The 16,920-nt window shown below is 39.6% G+C and overlaps 1 protein-coding gene across 5 annotated transcripts in view; it reads right to left on the bottom strand.

Annotated features, from left to right (window-relative positions):
• The window catches only part of LOC123972662 (contactin-associated protein-like 4), a 122,340-nt gene that overhangs the window by 18,505 nt on the left and 86,915 nt on the right, over positions 1–16,920 (bottom strand). For all 5 annotated transcript variants that reach the window (XM_046052230.1, XM_046052231.1, XM_046052233.1 and 2 more), the window contains exons 16-19: positions 16,143–16,313; positions 12,185–12,403; positions 4,014–4,253; positions 313–537 (exon numbers count right to left, since the gene is read on the bottom strand). In XM_046052230.1, coding sequence (XP_045908186.1) covers positions 313–537; positions 4,014–4,253; positions 12,185–12,403; positions 16,143–16,313 — 855 coding nt within the window. The remainder of the gene's footprint in view (positions 1–312; positions 538–4,013; positions 4,254–12,184; positions 12,404–16,142; positions 16,314–16,920) is intronic.

Here is a 16,920-nt window from a genome sequence, read left to right as displayed (position 1 = left end):
AAAACAGGAGGAGAGAACAAGAAAGGAGAAAAAAGAGAGCAAGGCAAAGGCAGCAAGGCAAAGGGAGGGGTAATTAGAGGGAAGAATGAGAAAATACATAATATTAGGAAGATTGTATTTGAAGTAGGGAAAACCCACATGATGAAGAGATTCCAAAAGTATTCAAATAAAAGAAACCCACAAAGGGAACAAAAAAGAGGGGAGGAGGCCATTTCAAAAAAGGAAGAAGGATTGAGTCAAAATAAGACACTCCACCTCAGGCTTGAACTTCTGCCACATAAACAAACTCCTTCAAAATAAAAGCCTGCTCACCGTGCTTGTTGATGAGCAGGGCCAGGTACTCTCTGTAGTAGGAGCTGACGTAGAACAGCACGGCCGGACTTTGGTTCGTCCTGAAGCTCAGGGAGACGTTCTCTCCTCTCAGCGTCATGTCAGAGTAGATGGAGGACGGCAGAGCGCTGCTGTTCCTGCTCAACTCGTACGGCTCCTTAAAGGTGTAGCTGACAGACGTCCCCGGCTTGAAGCTGGCTGACACCTCTGGGGGAAGAGAGACAGTCACAGAGAGATTACAGTAAATACTTTTATTTGGCAATATCAGAAATGGAAAGGAAAAATTAACGTTGATTTTGTAAGATATGTCAAGGTAGTCAAAGGTGTTCTTTGAAAACAGTGGGGCCACACTGGCAAAACATACATCAAAGATATCAGAAACTCTGACAAAAAAAAATATATAAGCCATTGACTTGTGCAGACTACAAACATATTCAAACCTCTTGAACCATGAAAGATGAATGGATGCTTTTTGATGTTACCAGAACAAGAGTATGGCTATTGGTTTTTCATCTTGACTTGAGTGCTTTTTCTTTCTTGTTTGCTTTGTATTTTCATTTTAGGGATTTTACTCCCTCTTACTGGCAATGCCTCTCCGGCAACCTTATCATGGTAGAGAGGTTTGTGTTTCCCTATGAACCTGAAGGCTGTGTTGTCTGGAGCCTGGTGCTCCTGGTAGGGTCTCCCATGGAAAAGTGGTCTTGGGGGAGGGGCCAGACCAAGTATGGTTCAAAAACTCCTCATGTCAAAACGAGGAAGAGGAGGAACTACCCTGCTCGGAGGAATCTCGAGCCCCCGTCTGGAACTTCGCCCAGAGGAAGGGCTCATCATCGAGTTTCTGGTGCCTGCTCCCTATGTGCGGGCCATAGGGGGGGAAACTCTGACTCTGACTCTGACAGCAGTATTCTGCCTTCTTGGAGACCCTGAATGGAGTCCTGTATGGGAGACACCTGGAGAGTTGTGATTGGGAGGAATGGGGAACCATCCAAGCTGTGTACAGCAAGGGTGGGACACTGGACCTCTACTGAGGAGGTAATTGGGCGACAGAAGGAACACTTTGAGGAACTCCTCAATCCCACTAACATGCCTTCTATGGTAGAGGCAGAGCTCGAGGCTGATCATCATCAATTTCCCTGACGGCAGTCACTGAGGTCGTCAAACAACCCCACAGTGATAAAGCCCCGGGGAATGATGAGATCTGTCTAGGAATGCTAAAAGCTTTGGATGTGAGGGGATGTTTTGGATGACATGCCTCAACATTGAGTGGAAGTCAGGGACAGGAGTCCAAACCGGAGTGGTGGTTCCCCTGTTCAAAAAGGGGGACCAGAGAGTGTGTGCCAATTACAGGCGTATCACACTTCTCAGCCTCCCTAGTCAAGTCTACTCTAAAGTGCTGCAGAGGAGGGTTTGGCCGATAGTCGAACCTTGGAATGAAGAGGAACCATGCGGATTCCGTCCTGGTCATGGAACAACCACAGCTGGTTAATGTGGCTCGGGAAAGGGAGGTTTGGGGTCCTCTGCCGGAGCTGCTGCCCCTGCGACCTGACCCTGGATGAGTGGTGACGGATGGATGAATGGATGGATTATTCACAATGATACTTTCCCATCACAAACAAACAACACCACAGTTAACATAGAACTGGACCATGAGCCTTTTAGGTGTTCTCGACTGTCAGAGTTGAGATCAGCCCAAAGTAACCCAACTAATGAGGCAAACACCAGAGCCACTTTGAAACGGGCCCAGAGAGACTTTCCCATCCCATCATTCTGAGAAATGTGTTTATTTGCATTCTTGAGGCTGACACGACCCCCGCTATAAAACAGCAAATTGTTGTTTTTACACAAAATATTTTAAACAAAATATAATGTATTAATGAGGGAGCCAATAAAAGAGTGCTATCAATCTTTTCAGTTTGCTCTCTGCAAGAAAATGAATGACAACATTTCCAAAAATGTGAAGGGAATCAAACAATCAAACAATCAAGAAAATTTATTGAGCATCAAAAAGTTGCAATTAGAATTAATACAAATTACACAAAAGTCTTAAAGAGCTAGATCTGTGTATCATTTTTGTACCATTCATGTGTGTAAGCAGTTGATTGGCTCAGCCAGAGAAAGACTCTTATACACATGCTTTACTGGCCCAAAAATGCAGAGGCTTAAAAATCTTTTTGGACCTATAAAGAATAAGAAGAACTACTTTATTAACGCCCTTGGGGAAATTCAACGGACACCTCTCCAGCTACCAGTCCACACTCCATAGTGTCTGGTTCAAGCTGGACTTGAACTGGCAATCCTCCAGTTGCTGTCCCCATGCAGACAGAATATCATACACTGTTAAATTTCGAGCAATCCAGTATAACTGGTTAGCAAAAAATACTGCATTTCAGATTGCTTTCGTAATATTGTGTTTGACCCTCGTTGCTCTAAATTTCAGGAATAATTGAAGAGGTTCATAACCCTAATAGTAGCCAATTCTTTTTCTGCCTTTTATTACTTTAGTTTTGTTTTATTGATAGCTTTCCTGGAAGTGAAATGCAATGACTTTTTAACCATCCAGTAGAATAATTATTCAATATTACCAGGAAGAGAATCATTTTTTAAAATGGCCCTGGGTTAAAATTTTTACAGCATCAAAACAACACTGACGTTGCCACACAGGGCTGTTCTCAAAATACCAGCATAAAAGCAGGAAAAAAATATACACAAACTATATCATCATTTCACAAATGCATCAAAGCAATTAAATTTTACTTTCTGTGCCTCTGCCTGCTAATGTATATGCTGATAGGTTCAATAGAAACCAGTAGTTGTTAGGAAGAGGGCAAAGAGAATCCTCTCAGTTATTGAACCCAGATCAAACACAGGACTGCAATACATAGAAAAGACACTTTTTGAGTGAAACCTTTGATGTCATATAATAACTAAGGACTTTGAGATGAGTGTTAAGTGCAGCAAAAGGTTAATATATATATATATATATATATATATAAATAACAGCCTATATACACACCAAATGACTGATCAGACGTCATCTTTATGGAGACCAAGACATTCAGGGTTCATCTGTACAGTGAAGGACTCACAAGCCAGTACATAAAATCAAAACAGCTTTAACCTTGGAGGTTGCCAGATATGAGTCAACTACATTAAATGTAAAGCAAAGAGGAGGGAATGGAGACATGATGTGACACTGTAGCATGTTGTAAAGTGGTTAGACCGGCCTCATAAAGAGAGGCCAAGGTAGGTGGCACCATCAATGTTGTTTGAGCTAAGGAGAAATATAAGATTATATATAAGTTTTGTTCATATCAAGAATGTGCAAAGCGACACAAGCGTATGCGAGTTTGAGGGCAACATGAGAAACAGTTGCTGAAACAGTTAATCCACACCATTGGTTGTGGAAAGAGTAACACTGGATGTAACTTTTGTTTGTTTATAAAAAAAAACTCCAGACACCATTAAGCTTAATTCATAAATCATTCAGCTTGTATGGTCTCTTTAATGTGACAAGCTGCTGTGAGGAAGTGATATTGTTCTTAAATTAGTCTTGCGAATTGGTTAAAAATAACCAAAAATGACCTTCAAAGAATTGAGAAGATTCTTAAGCCAAAGGACACCTATAGCAACATTGGATAGTATGACAGTATAACTTGATCTCTACAGTGTGTATACGTGTGTACCTGTATGGCAGAAGACTCCAGTGTATGCTGACAGGCTGCAGTCACAGTGGAAGCCGTTGGCCCTCTCCACACAGCGGCCCTGGTTCTGGCAGAACGAACCGTAGCTGCTGCAGTGACCTGGACAGCCGGGTCGAACCCCGGGTGTGATCCTCGCCCTCTCCTCCAGGTCTAGGGTGACGCCGTTCAGTTGCAGGGAGCGAATACAGCCCCGAAAGCCCTTCTGCCTGGACGCTGTGCCTCCTGACAACATAAAAACATTGTTGTTGTTTTTTACATTACATTTGTTGTACATATATACATGTTTCTGTGTGGAGTTATAAAATGTTTCATTTTAAACTTCCTTTGAGGCTGAAATTACTGTCAGTAATATCACAAGCAATCAGCATCAAAGCATGTAGGAATTGACGCCACACAATATTCCTGTCTATCATCTTTGTCCCAGCCTTTATTTTATTTCTTTGTGTGCTGACTAGTCTGTATGTTTTCTTTCCCTCTAGTTTTTCATTTCTCCTCCTCGTGTCATGTAAAGCTGATCCACATGTCGTCTCTACTCCCCCAGAAGCTCCAAACTGTCAACACCTTTATGCAGTGACACAATGATTAAACAGCAATGAGGCATCAAGCTGTAGGTAGAAAGCTGAATCGGGACATAACTTTCATCAGCTGTCTTTAGGTCTGTAACATAGCATAATTCTCGCTGTTGACAGGCCAACTAGGTAGTTGGCTGCCTTTCTGAATTACTGTTTGGTAATGTCTATATATTCCTTGCACCATCTCCAGCACCTCACTTGCAGTTTAATTTAGCTACAAACCTGAGAACAGTGAAACATTATAAATAATACATGTCCACCATTGCGCACACACATCCTGAGCCTTCATGGCACAGCAAGAGTTCAAATCTGACAACCTGCCATTTCTGCAAAGATCACGGATTGAAATTGTTATTGTTCTTAGAGTTCAGACATGCCAGCACTTTGCTCTCAGCCGTCAAAGCTGACAACTTCCTACTGTTCAGCAGCAGCAGCTTTTCACACCAATAAATCACTGAGCTCTGTTAGGTCCCTCTCTCTGCTCTGATACAGTTCTGACTGTAAATTCTTGAATTATGTGAGCTTCACTAAACATAACAGATGTAAAATATTGTATAATAAAACTTTAGTTAGATTAATTTTAATTTAGAAATATAAATGCATGTATTATGAAAGTGGCGTATACATGGTACCTGGCACCTATTTCTAGGAAAAATGCCTAAAATAACATACCCCAAAAAAATCAATAATATCTCCTCAACCATTAGGCCTAGATGCAGAATTCTGGTCTCCTTTGGAAGGTCAGAAGCTAAGGAACATAAATCCATTGTAGATTAACATATTTATTTTACCATTACAGACTACATGGATATGAAATACAGAAAAAATGTGATATTTTCATCGACGCCTGGTAAAAAAAAGCTTTTTTTAGAACCGCGAAAATCAATTACATCCCCCGTACCAGGTCAGTCTGTTCCCAAAGGCTGGAAGCCTACCTGAAAATTTTGCATCAGAAAACATTAACATCTGCTGTTGTCTGGTGTAGGTTATTTGTTTTATGCAAAGAACATTTCATAAACTACGACACAAAACTTCACAACAACTGACAGCAGTTGCCAATAATACATTTGGGGGATGGGGCAATCATCATAGATTATAATTTAATTGTGTGTAAGCAATTATTTGTCTGGCTATTACTTGTCAGACCCTTGACTCTCAGCTACACATAGGGGTCATTTAATCTGTTGAAAGTCTCCTATGTTAGCTAGGAAGTAGTTTTTTGACCAACAGTGAAAACAAACGATGCAAAATTGCTGCTGTGACATACTGTGTAGTAGTGAAGTGTTTCCATCTGGAAAAAAAGACCAATTGTATGTAAAACTGAACTGGACTATAAACTTTTCTAGGGCAGGTTGAAATGTTTCTACAGTATTTTCGCACAGGTTTGGTCATGAATTAAAGTATTGCTTTCAAAAATCTGAATGAAAATAGCCATCATTCTTTCTGGTCTAAGAAGTTGTTTGTTTTGTTGCTGCTTTGGTTTTAATAATAATTAACCTAATAATAAAACACTGGATTTTAAGTGCCTTTCACATTACCCAAGCAAAAAACAATGCAAATGAAAAAGTGTGTATGGTTTTGTTGTAAGAAGTTGGTTTCTAGATTGATTACTGAAAACTGTTGTTTATTTTTCATACAGCCATTAAGATCATTTATAAAAATAAAAATAAAAACATAATGAGGGATTTGTGGAGTAAAGATTAAAGCAAATATCAAAGAATCCAAATGCAGATAAACTCCACATCTGACCAATTCTGAGTAAAGCTACCAGTGAGTCCTTCAAGATCAGTGAGAATTTCAACCTCATACACAACCTCAGTTCTAACAAGACAATTACACGTCTCTCTACATGAGTTCGTACTGTGAGAGAGCACACTCTCTACAGAAGCATATAGTATGAGACCACATGATACTGAATAGAAAAACAATTAGTGAAATGGAGATCAAAGCAACCATCAAAGGCAAAGTGCGTGACTCAAAATACAAAGAACCTTGACATGCAGGCCCAGAAAAGTGTAGAAAGAGAGAATGCACTTAAAACTGGGGAGTTAGAAGTTCCTGCTTAAATCACATTAAAAGTTCTTTTTGATGCTGATTTAAATGCATCCACTAGTTGAAGGGTGGTTAATTTAAATAGTTTATTTACATTTTAGGTATTATTCTGTTAGTTTTGTGCATTTGCTATTCCATTTCCTCTTGTTGATAAAATCACCAAAGTGGTGGCTGATTGACGTTGCACCAGAAACAGATGTGGTTCTCAAATGTCTATTTTCACCTCTCTTTGCATTGCCTCATTCGATTGAGCCTTCTCTATGTCTGCACGGTGCCTTTTCTTCCAACTGTGCAGACGGGCAAAGCAAATTTCAAGTTCAGGAAAAAAGCGCTGTTTGCGCTTTGTGTGCCACAATGAATATAGAGCCCAGAATGCAGATTTGATTTTGCTGATGTAGCAACAATGAGGATTTGTGAAGTTTAAGTCAAACAATATCTCAAAAGCAGTCTAATTACAGAAGGTTTGCTTTTAAACAAAATGGAAATACGGTGTCTTACTGACCCACTCGAAGGATGCGAGAAAACAAATATCTCAGCACACCAGCCAACAGAGTTGCCAGTGCAGCACCAATAAACCACTGCTTATCTATCCAAACCAGGCAATACAACAAGTAATGTGACATGCTGTTCGCAACGAATGCAAAACTCTTTCAATTGAAACTGCTGCGTGTGGATATTTTACACCTACAAATATCAGGCAATAAAAAAACTATAAATCCATGCAAGGCAATACAACGGGTTATTAATTGAAACAATGGCATTCACTGCCTTATAAATCTGTACAAGGAGTAATTAAGTCTCATAAATACACAGTTTATGGAATTATGTCTTATGAATTCATAAGACAACACTGTACCTCATTGACTCATACAGTTGAGTAGACTGATAAATCCGGGGAGTTCTCCAACAAGCACTGCATGTGATAACATAGTTGATCTACTTACTGCATACAAGAATTAGAAATCCAAACAAAAGTAAATGTTTTTGCTTGTGAAGGCAGGATTATGGCTCATGAACAAGAAGTACCAGTATAGGTATAAGTAAGGAGCGGATCGTTGATTTCAGTAAAGGAGGTAAAGACACACACTCCTGTCTACATCAGAGGTGCTGAGGTGGAGCAGGTGAACAGTTTCAGGTTCCTGGGAAACAGCGGACCACAGAGGACCTCACAATGTCATCTCACATCTCCACGCTGGTAAAGAAAGCTAAAAAAAACAACTGTATTTTTTGAGGACGCTTAAGAAGGCCAAATTCCCACGCCAAGTTCTTTTACAGAGGAGCAATAGAAAGCATCCTGACTGGAAACATCACAAACTGGCATGGGATGTGCACGGCCCAGGACCGGAGGGCTCTGCAGCGGGTGATTAAAACTGCTCAGAAGATTATTGGTACCCACTGTCTGCTATGTAACAGAAGGGTGTTACAAAACACACTTTCACTCTATAACTTGAACCTACCTACCTTCCTACATGTCATAGCTCACACGGCAGTGTTGTGGTTTTAGGATTGCATTCAAGCTGAGCTGATATTGATTCTTATTTATACATCCAATGCTCTAAGTAGCTTCCTCAAGGAGACTTTAACAGAAAATGCATTATACTTATTACTGTTCTATTCTTACTAAGGAGGATGGAAGTTCTTCATACCTGCATATCAAATTAACCATCAAATCAATTTAATACAAATACCAAACCAAACGGGTTCCATTCAAATACACACATCTATCAGACTTATTCCAGGAACTGTACTGATAATTCAGAAGTAAATGTGTATGAGTTTAGGCTGATGGTGGTGACCTCAAAGTAAATTCTCAGCTAAACACATTCAGCAAATAATCAATATTCACCTCGATTTCCCTACTGCTGCTGCTGCCTTCATCCAATCTCATAAACGTTTGTTGGTTTGTTTTCTCTCTAGTGTGTTTACTGATATGAAGTGACATACATAACGTTTGCAGAAGGATAAAACCTGATAATACATGATGGAGTTCCTTTTTTTCTCGGCTGCAGGTCAACAGATGGAGTGAGAGGTTAAACAAAATCTGAATTATAGAACTGAACTGATGAAGTTGAGACAAACAGGGCTGCAGTATGGATGAAGTTGACATTAAAGATGGTTAATTACATGACAGCCTATGAGATAACGTAAAGATTCATCTTAATTTACAGATTATTTAAAGACCCTCACTGCAACAAATCACATCAAGCACAACACTGATCCCTGATGGATGCTTATTTAAGAAATGTGATTATTGATAAGTTGTCGTGAGCCATCAACTCAGCCTTTGCATTCATATTCAGTAGTGCTGAGCAGCTGATAGCATTTAGCCACTAGCAGTTTATCACTATGAAACAGAATATTTAGTTTAATTTTACTGTATGTAGGGCTGTGTTGGAGGATTTCAGACTTGCTACTATCTTGGGGCCTGGATCTCAGTCTATCAAGAGTTTAAACTGTAGGGCTGTGAACAAAGAAGTAGTAGAAGCCCTATAGAAAGGAATTGCAGACTCAGCACCTTTCATATCCAATACAGCTGTGTAGACAACAAGAGTCAGCCAATAATAGATTAACATATGTGAACAAAGAGAATATTTTTAGACCTTTTCGAAGGATTTAATCCCAGTCTGACGGCGATCACATCCTGTACTACCTTCCATTGATCTCTAAACTTTTTCTATTAGGTTTGCCTTTAGACGGAAAGTTGCAGTATTGGATCCCTAATATATAATGTGCCAAACTGGCATCCTCCGTATTTATCACCACTTAACAGAAATTAACAATTCAGCATGTGTGAATTAGACAATTATACTGAGAAAGATTGTTTTTGTTATTAGCTCATCTTATACCCTATAGTCCTAATACTATACAGATATATGATTATAAATCCAGTAGCAGTCTTTACAGTTAGAATTACTATCAATGTTAAATCTAAACCCAAGTCATGTCCTTTAACTAAAACAACAAAATCACAATTGCAATTCACATCGTGTTGATGTACTCAATCTTTTGTGTCTTTTGTTTATGAACGCTACCCAGTGAAGTGACCACTAGAGGCGCTATGGAGCAATGTTTTTAAGAGTGAGCCCCCATTTTGTTAGTCTCTTGGAAACAGGTATGTGCACACAGTCCTGGTTGAGTGCTATTGGCAGGTGGTGGTAACTTGCTACAAAACATAGCAATACCCCAAAAAGGGCAGGGAAGGGAGAAGCTACTAGCAAGCAAGCATAGATGTAGGTTTTAAATTCTTACGAGGCTCTAAAATTGTTTTATAAGGACGTAAATGCATGTACACATGTATTAGGCCTTAGGGTGCATTAGGATACTCACAATGAGTGTTTGTTAAGAGACAGGGAAATGTAAACAACTCTCTGTAAAGTCTTTTGAGACTTCCCTGTGATGTAAATAAAGTTGGTTGTGAAACTGTTTATATGCTAACCCTATGTAATTAGCTGTCCTGCACAAAAGCCTTGACTACCAAGACAAAGCACTGTCTATGTTTCATTGTTTCTTTCTTAAGTTTACATCAGACAGCACTCTTGTGAGTTGATTGTTGAGTTCAGCTATTGATGGCTTTAATTCAAATATAGAGCTTGCAAATGCCCTGAATGATTTTTATTTACATTTTAATGACAAACATGATTTTGCAAATGCACAGAGTGATCTGTTTGATGTTTTCAGTGATTGTGCAACCCCCTCTCAACCTACAATCAGTGCCCATTCTGTTAGATCTATGTTGTATGTAATATTAGAAAGACCCCTGGCCCTGACAGGATAACTGGTAAATTTCTAAAAGTCTGTGCAGATCAATTATGTGACATTTTTTTCCAATCTTTTTAATATGTCACTTTCCCAGCATAAGGTCCCAACACTGTGGAAGGAATCTGTGGTGGTACCTGTGGCCAAGAACAGATACCCAAAAGAGCTTAATGACATTAGGCCTGTAGTCCTAACATCAATAGTGATGAAGACCTTTGAGTGATTGATCAAGCAAATCCTGTCTGATAAGGTTAATAGAGGAGTAGACGATGCTACTACACCTTACTTAATCTTCTGTATAAGCATCTTGAGGGGAAAAAACCCATGCAAGGCTTTTATTTGTTGATTTTTCATCAGCGTTTAATATAATCCAAACACACCTCTTAGTAAGGAAACTTGTGTCCACATTTAACCTTGGTCCAGGTATGGTAAAATGGGTACTGGATTTTTGAACATTTAGGCCCCAGTCAGTCAGCATTAATGGGGTTCTATCTCAGAAGCGAATGTCATCCACAGGCTCACCCCAGTGGTGTGTCTTGTCCCCATTATTGTATCTCCTATATACAAATGACTGTAGGAGTCACCACAAAAACAGGTTTCTTCTGAAGTTTGCGGACGACACAGTTCTAGTCAGTCTGCTCCAGGATGGAGAGGTCGACCATGGGCCTGTTTTGAATGACTTCGTTGATTGGTGTGACCACCACTTCTCCAACTCCCCCCTCAAACTCTCAATAACCAAGGGCTCACCTATTGAGACAGTGAAGTATCTAGGAACAGTTATTGACAAAAACTTTGACCTTAACACTCCTGCTGTCTACAAGAAGGGTCTTCAGAGGCTTCATTTTCTGTGCAGACTGGATACTTTTAATGTGGACAAAACTTTGATGACTCTATTTTATAAATCTTTTATTGAATCAATTTTAACTTTTTGTTGCATAGCTTGTTATGGGAATCTTACGGTGCAAAGCAAAAATAAACTGTCTAACATTGTTAAGGTAGCTTCTTCTCCCCTCTGGGCAAAGATACAGATTGCCCAAAATAAAAACTAACAGATACAAATTTTCCTTTGCACCCACGACAATTAATGCCCTAAATTTGCTTGAATAGCTGCTCAGAACAATAGATTGTTGAGGCTATCATTTCAACTTATTGAGTACTTTTAGACAAACAAAAGAGGTTGTATATAACGGCTGTTCTTATCTTTGTTTATGCCTCATGTATGTTTGTTTTAAACCTTTTGCAGATCAAATTTCTCCTGGTGGCTCAGGAGGTAGAGCAGGTTGCTTGTTAATCAGAAGGTTGGCAGTTCAATCCCTGGCTCCTCCAGGCTGCATGTTGAAGTGTCCTTGGGATACTGAACCTCAAATTGCCCCTAGTGCCTGTTCCACCTGTGTGTGAATGTGAGGTAGTGTAAAAGTGCTTTGAGTGGTCAAAAACACTAGGAATGTGCTATACAGAGCATTTAAAGATTGAACTTGAGGTTTATTTGCCGGGAGAGAAAAATATTTGACTAAAATTTCTGTGATCAAGCTGCTGAGTGCTAGTGGAGCTGCAGAGGCAGAAATAATGAACTACTGGTTCTCTGGAGAGCAGAGATGATATGAGAAAAAAGGCAAACGTGTGTATTAGTTAGTGACAGGAAGAGACTTGTTCCCAGAAGACTTGAAGAAGGCCAAAATCACACAGAAACTCACAAACACACATTCGTACTATCACAAGAGGCAGTTTTATAATCACAAATCACCCTTAATTGTCACACATCACACTCATCACCTATGAACAGCTGGCTGTTGAGCTGCAGGTGGAAGTGTCCGTCAGCAGGAGCCTCCTGTGTGGCGGCAGGAAGTTCATCCAATCGGAGCGACGCCTCCTTGACGTTCCGCTCGGCTCGGACTCGATGCCACCGGTTGTCGTTCAGCGGCGCGTTCGACTCCACACGAACCTCCAGCGGCCCGTTACCCACGTCAAAGGAGAAAAGCACCTGAGTGGAGGCTGATAGAGGGGAAGAGATGCAGGTGGCAGGGAAGAAAGGGGGGCAGCAAGGAGGGCGAATGATGTAGATAATGGAGAGAGGGAGATGGGAAAGGAAGAGGAAGTATCAAAAGAGAAAAAAAAATAGATTTAATCTGCTGTGTGGGAAGATGATACTATTGTCATACCAACCAATTTCATCAGACAGCTCACCATTTGTTTGCCAAACAAAACACTATGTAATTAGTTGCCTGGTGAAGCCGATATATTTTACTGTGAAAGATATTTTGAATTTTTTCTTCTGCAAATCAAACTGAAGATTAGGATAATACAGCACTTCATTAAACTGTCACAACACACACACACACACAGAACCAAATTGAATCGAGATGAATTCTGGTCTGTCAATCAACCATTATTATTTTCTATAGAACATTTCTTGAATTAAACAATGGCATGTCTACAACGGCTGTATCTTGTTGAAAGTTTAAACTTTACAAAAACAAAATGTAATGGCTCCAAGTGGCAACCAAATGAAGATCTGATATACATGATTACTGCTTATATTTGGACAGAAAACTCATTCACTGCTGGTGTTAAAGAGGCAGTTTTTCACCAGTCTCAGACCCCACAGCAGCATTTCATATGTGCAAACAGGACACGTCCGTAGTGCTGAAATGAATGAGAATGGGATACTGCTGAATGTCACTTTGTGATTTAGGCTGAAGGAGGCAGGTGTATTTTTACATAAAAAGCTGGTGTGAATTTTTCACTTTATAGCTGCATATTTTCACACAACTCCTAGTCAGTCTAAGGCCTGCCAATGCCACAAATGGGAATAGAGACAGGAGCTTTAACAAGCAAGTAGGTTGGACTCAAGTTTATGGAGATCTAACTAACAGACAAGGGGAATGTAGGGCTCCCTGGAATATACTTTAATTACTCTTTCACAACAAAAGAAAAAACACAAAAACCAACAAAGCTTCTAACCAAGCTGACTGGCTGCATTTCCCACAGGATAACAACAAACAAAAGACTAAACAGTCTGCCAAGAAGTTATGTGCTGATTATGTGATGGAACTAGACAATGCTGTGTTTCTTTCCATTCTTTATTTTAGATCCCCCCTGTCTAAGGAAGGTAGACTCTTCTCTTCTATGCCTCTCAGGCTCAGCCAGTACATTTACTTTCATTCCTTCCTCATACAAAGGAAGGTAAAAATCAAGGGCAAGTGGACTTGGTTGAAGATACTTGAAGACGTTTTGCTTCTCATCCGAGGGGCTTCTTCAGTTCTGACTGGTAGGGAATCCCAGCCAATAAAACCTATATAGGGTCATTATCAAGGTGATGGATGCCGCTTGGTTTGTAAGTGCTCTGGCTGTTGCAAAACAGTCATTATACTCGTTGGAGTCACGTGAGGCCAAGTCTGAATAACCATCATTAGCATTGTCAAAGGAGGCAAAATATGAGCGTTGGTTTACTTTCCTGGGAATCGATGAAAGGACAGTTTTATAAGTGGGGAATAAGATTTGTCTTAGCCCTCCTTCCATATTTCTAGACTGTTTCTTTTTTCTGGTGTAAATGGCCTCTTTCACTGTTCTTTTGAACCATCTGTGCTCCCTGTCCAAAATATGTACATTGTTGTCATTGAAAGAGTGTCCCTTGTCCTTCAGATGTAGACTTGTGTTAAGCCATGTGTTTGTGTGTAACTTTACTTCCTGCCTTTGTGTGTGTTCCCACCTGTCTGATTGTCTGCCTTGACATGGTGTTGAAAAATAATCAAACAAAAGAAACTAACAACTTGCATTTACTCAAGTACTCTACTAAAGTACAGTTATGATGTATTACTTTTCACAGGGAAATATCGTACAGATGGATATTTAGACACATGAAATGCTGTTAGTTTTGACCTCAAATCTGTTATTACACTTTTACCAATTTATTCTGACAAGTAACATATGTTAAACTACCTACCTGCAGAGAACATAAAGTAGATATAGCATATAGCATACAACTACAACACGTAACCACTACAACATTAAAATGCTACTTAAACCTTGAATTCATGAAACCATGAATTGATACTCTGCACAATGAGGAATTTATTTTTTCAAAAATACCTTTTTTTGCTTTTTCAAATCTAAAATTTGTGACCTCTTAAAACTTCTACACTTAATTTTGTGAATTTATTTATGTAGCACTTTCACTTACAATGGGCTATTTAAGCCTTTATTTGTAGCATTTCTACAAGTAAAGGATATGAATAATTCTTCCACCGCTGCCCTTAGCAAAGTGTCCCTCTGATCCCCAGCATCATGAGTCAGACAATGGCCAGCTCCTGGGCCCTATTGGTGCGACGCTGCTTCAGCACCATGGACAGCACCTCAGTGTTGAATGCCTGTATTTACTGCTTTCACGCTGTCTGCTCAGCTTTGTCTCTATTCTCTCTAACAGCAAAAATATTTAGGAGAGTGCAGGCGAAGCAAACCATCCTTCATGTTGTGCTGGTGGAAGGTGAAGATGTATTACTATGGGAGTACAGAACAAGATGAAAAATTCCCAGCATCCTATAGTAACTTCATTTAGAAATTGTTCTCGGGCTCAGCCACAGTGTTACAAAGCGATCTGAGGCAGCCGGCAACAGAGTAGCAGTATTCAGAGCTGGAACAACCGCACTGACAATGATTTCCCTGAGGATAGAGGCTGTTGGTGCAGCAGTGTCCCTGTATTAGAATCTGTGTGTGTCCCTTTAAATTCCATTTCTAAAACAGCTTCCTTCAAAATGCGACAAAAAGGACCACAACACGGCAAACTAAAAAGGTAGGTGAGGTGCAAGAGCATCAAAAGGCAACTATGGATGACTTGAATAACTGATGTAAGGCATCTATACAAGCTGTTCCAAATGACACACAAAACTGCGGCCCATAAAAATGTACCTCATACCATCCGCAGGACTGTCATAACCATATAAGCACAAGGACATTTGTTGGGTAAAACAGCTATATTTTAAATGATACAAAATACGGCTATAAACATATCTCACACCCAGCTACATTTCCAAGCCACCCATAAACTAAATAACACCCTGTTGGTTATCATTGTCATAATCTAAATGACATACTATGGCACCCATATATGAGTGCACACATTACACAGGAGATAGACATGAATGCAGTGTCACAGCTACAGTGCAGCTGACAGATCATAAAAAAACACAAATTAAATTATAGGGTGCAAAAAAACTATTATTAAACTACAATTATTGTGAGTTCCCTTTCATGGATTTCTATCTTGGTTACATTTTATTTGTTGTGTTGTGGAGCAGCATACATCATGCACGGCAGCGTCTGACTGTGCAACGCATTCAACTGTGGTCTGCAGGAAGAAAATTGATAGGAAAACAACGAACAATGTAACCTAAAGCAAAAAATAAATAAATAAAAAAATGTTGGAAACACGCAAGCAGCTCCAGAAAAAAAACACAAATTGACAGCAGGTTTCAACCTCAAAGGTTAAGGGATAAATGGACGGGAAAATCCTACCACTCTCTATTGTGAGGCCTCCAAACAGTTTCAGACATTGTAACCCCAGCAACAAAAAACTAATTGGAAGGATACAAGTGGAGTATATTTGCATCACTATTAGACCCATAAAAGAACAGTCTAACACACACACCATGAAGAGTTTGAATGACACACACATATCCCCTTATGCAACTGTGTTTGATTTGGACTCAGTCTTCATCCTTCATCTCCTACTCACAACTCAGTTCGATCCGTATGAAGTCTTTGATGCCCAGGTTTTCCAGGAACACACCAGACGAGGCCGTGGTTTTAAACAGGAAGGAGATATCAGCACTCAGCTCTCCGTGGAAGGTGGGAAAGTGAAGGTACGACGTCTCCTTGTCGAAAAATGCAGCGTTCCAGAAGTTTTCTAAGAAACAAAATGAAATGTCACTGTCAAGATCTTTAAATGGAAATCACATCAGAAATAAATGAGCCAGCCTGTCACACTTGGTCATTTTGACTATGCTTAAACAATTTGTGTCATTTTTGTTAATTTCAACAGATGGTTAAAACTGCAATTACAAAATAATTGGATAGAGGACAGAAAGAATAGTCACTTTGATTTGTTTTGAATAAAACATAAAAGGAATCATTTTTAGTCAAGTTATCCAAAGTATGTTGTTGTTGAAATGGTGCTCAGTGGCAGCTGTAATAACAACCTTATCAACTCCTACAGTTTTATATTTTCGGGTTTAAGTGGTTTTTTTTATTAAGTATTAATTTGACATTTTTGATGAACTAAACACACAAGATATAACTTGATATTTAAATAATGGTTGTTAAATAAGGCTGATTACCTTCAGACAGAGGCAGGCTGCTGCGGTTGTTTCCTCTGGTTTCCAGTCTTTATGTTATGCTAAGCTAAGCGGCAGCTGGTTGTAGTTTCATATCAAACGGACAGATAGAGAGTGGTATTGCACACCTCATGTAACTAACCAAAAGTAAATAAGCATTTTTCCCAAAATGTCAAACTA

This window comes from Micropterus dolomieu, linkage group LG06 (assembly GCF_021292245.1).
Source record: "Micropterus dolomieu isolate WLL.071019.BEF.003 ecotype Adirondacks linkage group LG06, ASM2129224v1, whole genome shotgun sequence".
Classification (NCBI taxonomy): domain Eukaryota; kingdom Metazoa; phylum Chordata; class Actinopteri; order Centrarchiformes; family Centrarchidae; genus Micropterus; species Micropterus dolomieu.
The sequence above is the reverse complement of the archived record's forward strand: the minus strand, read 5'-3'. Positions and strand labels throughout refer to the sequence as shown.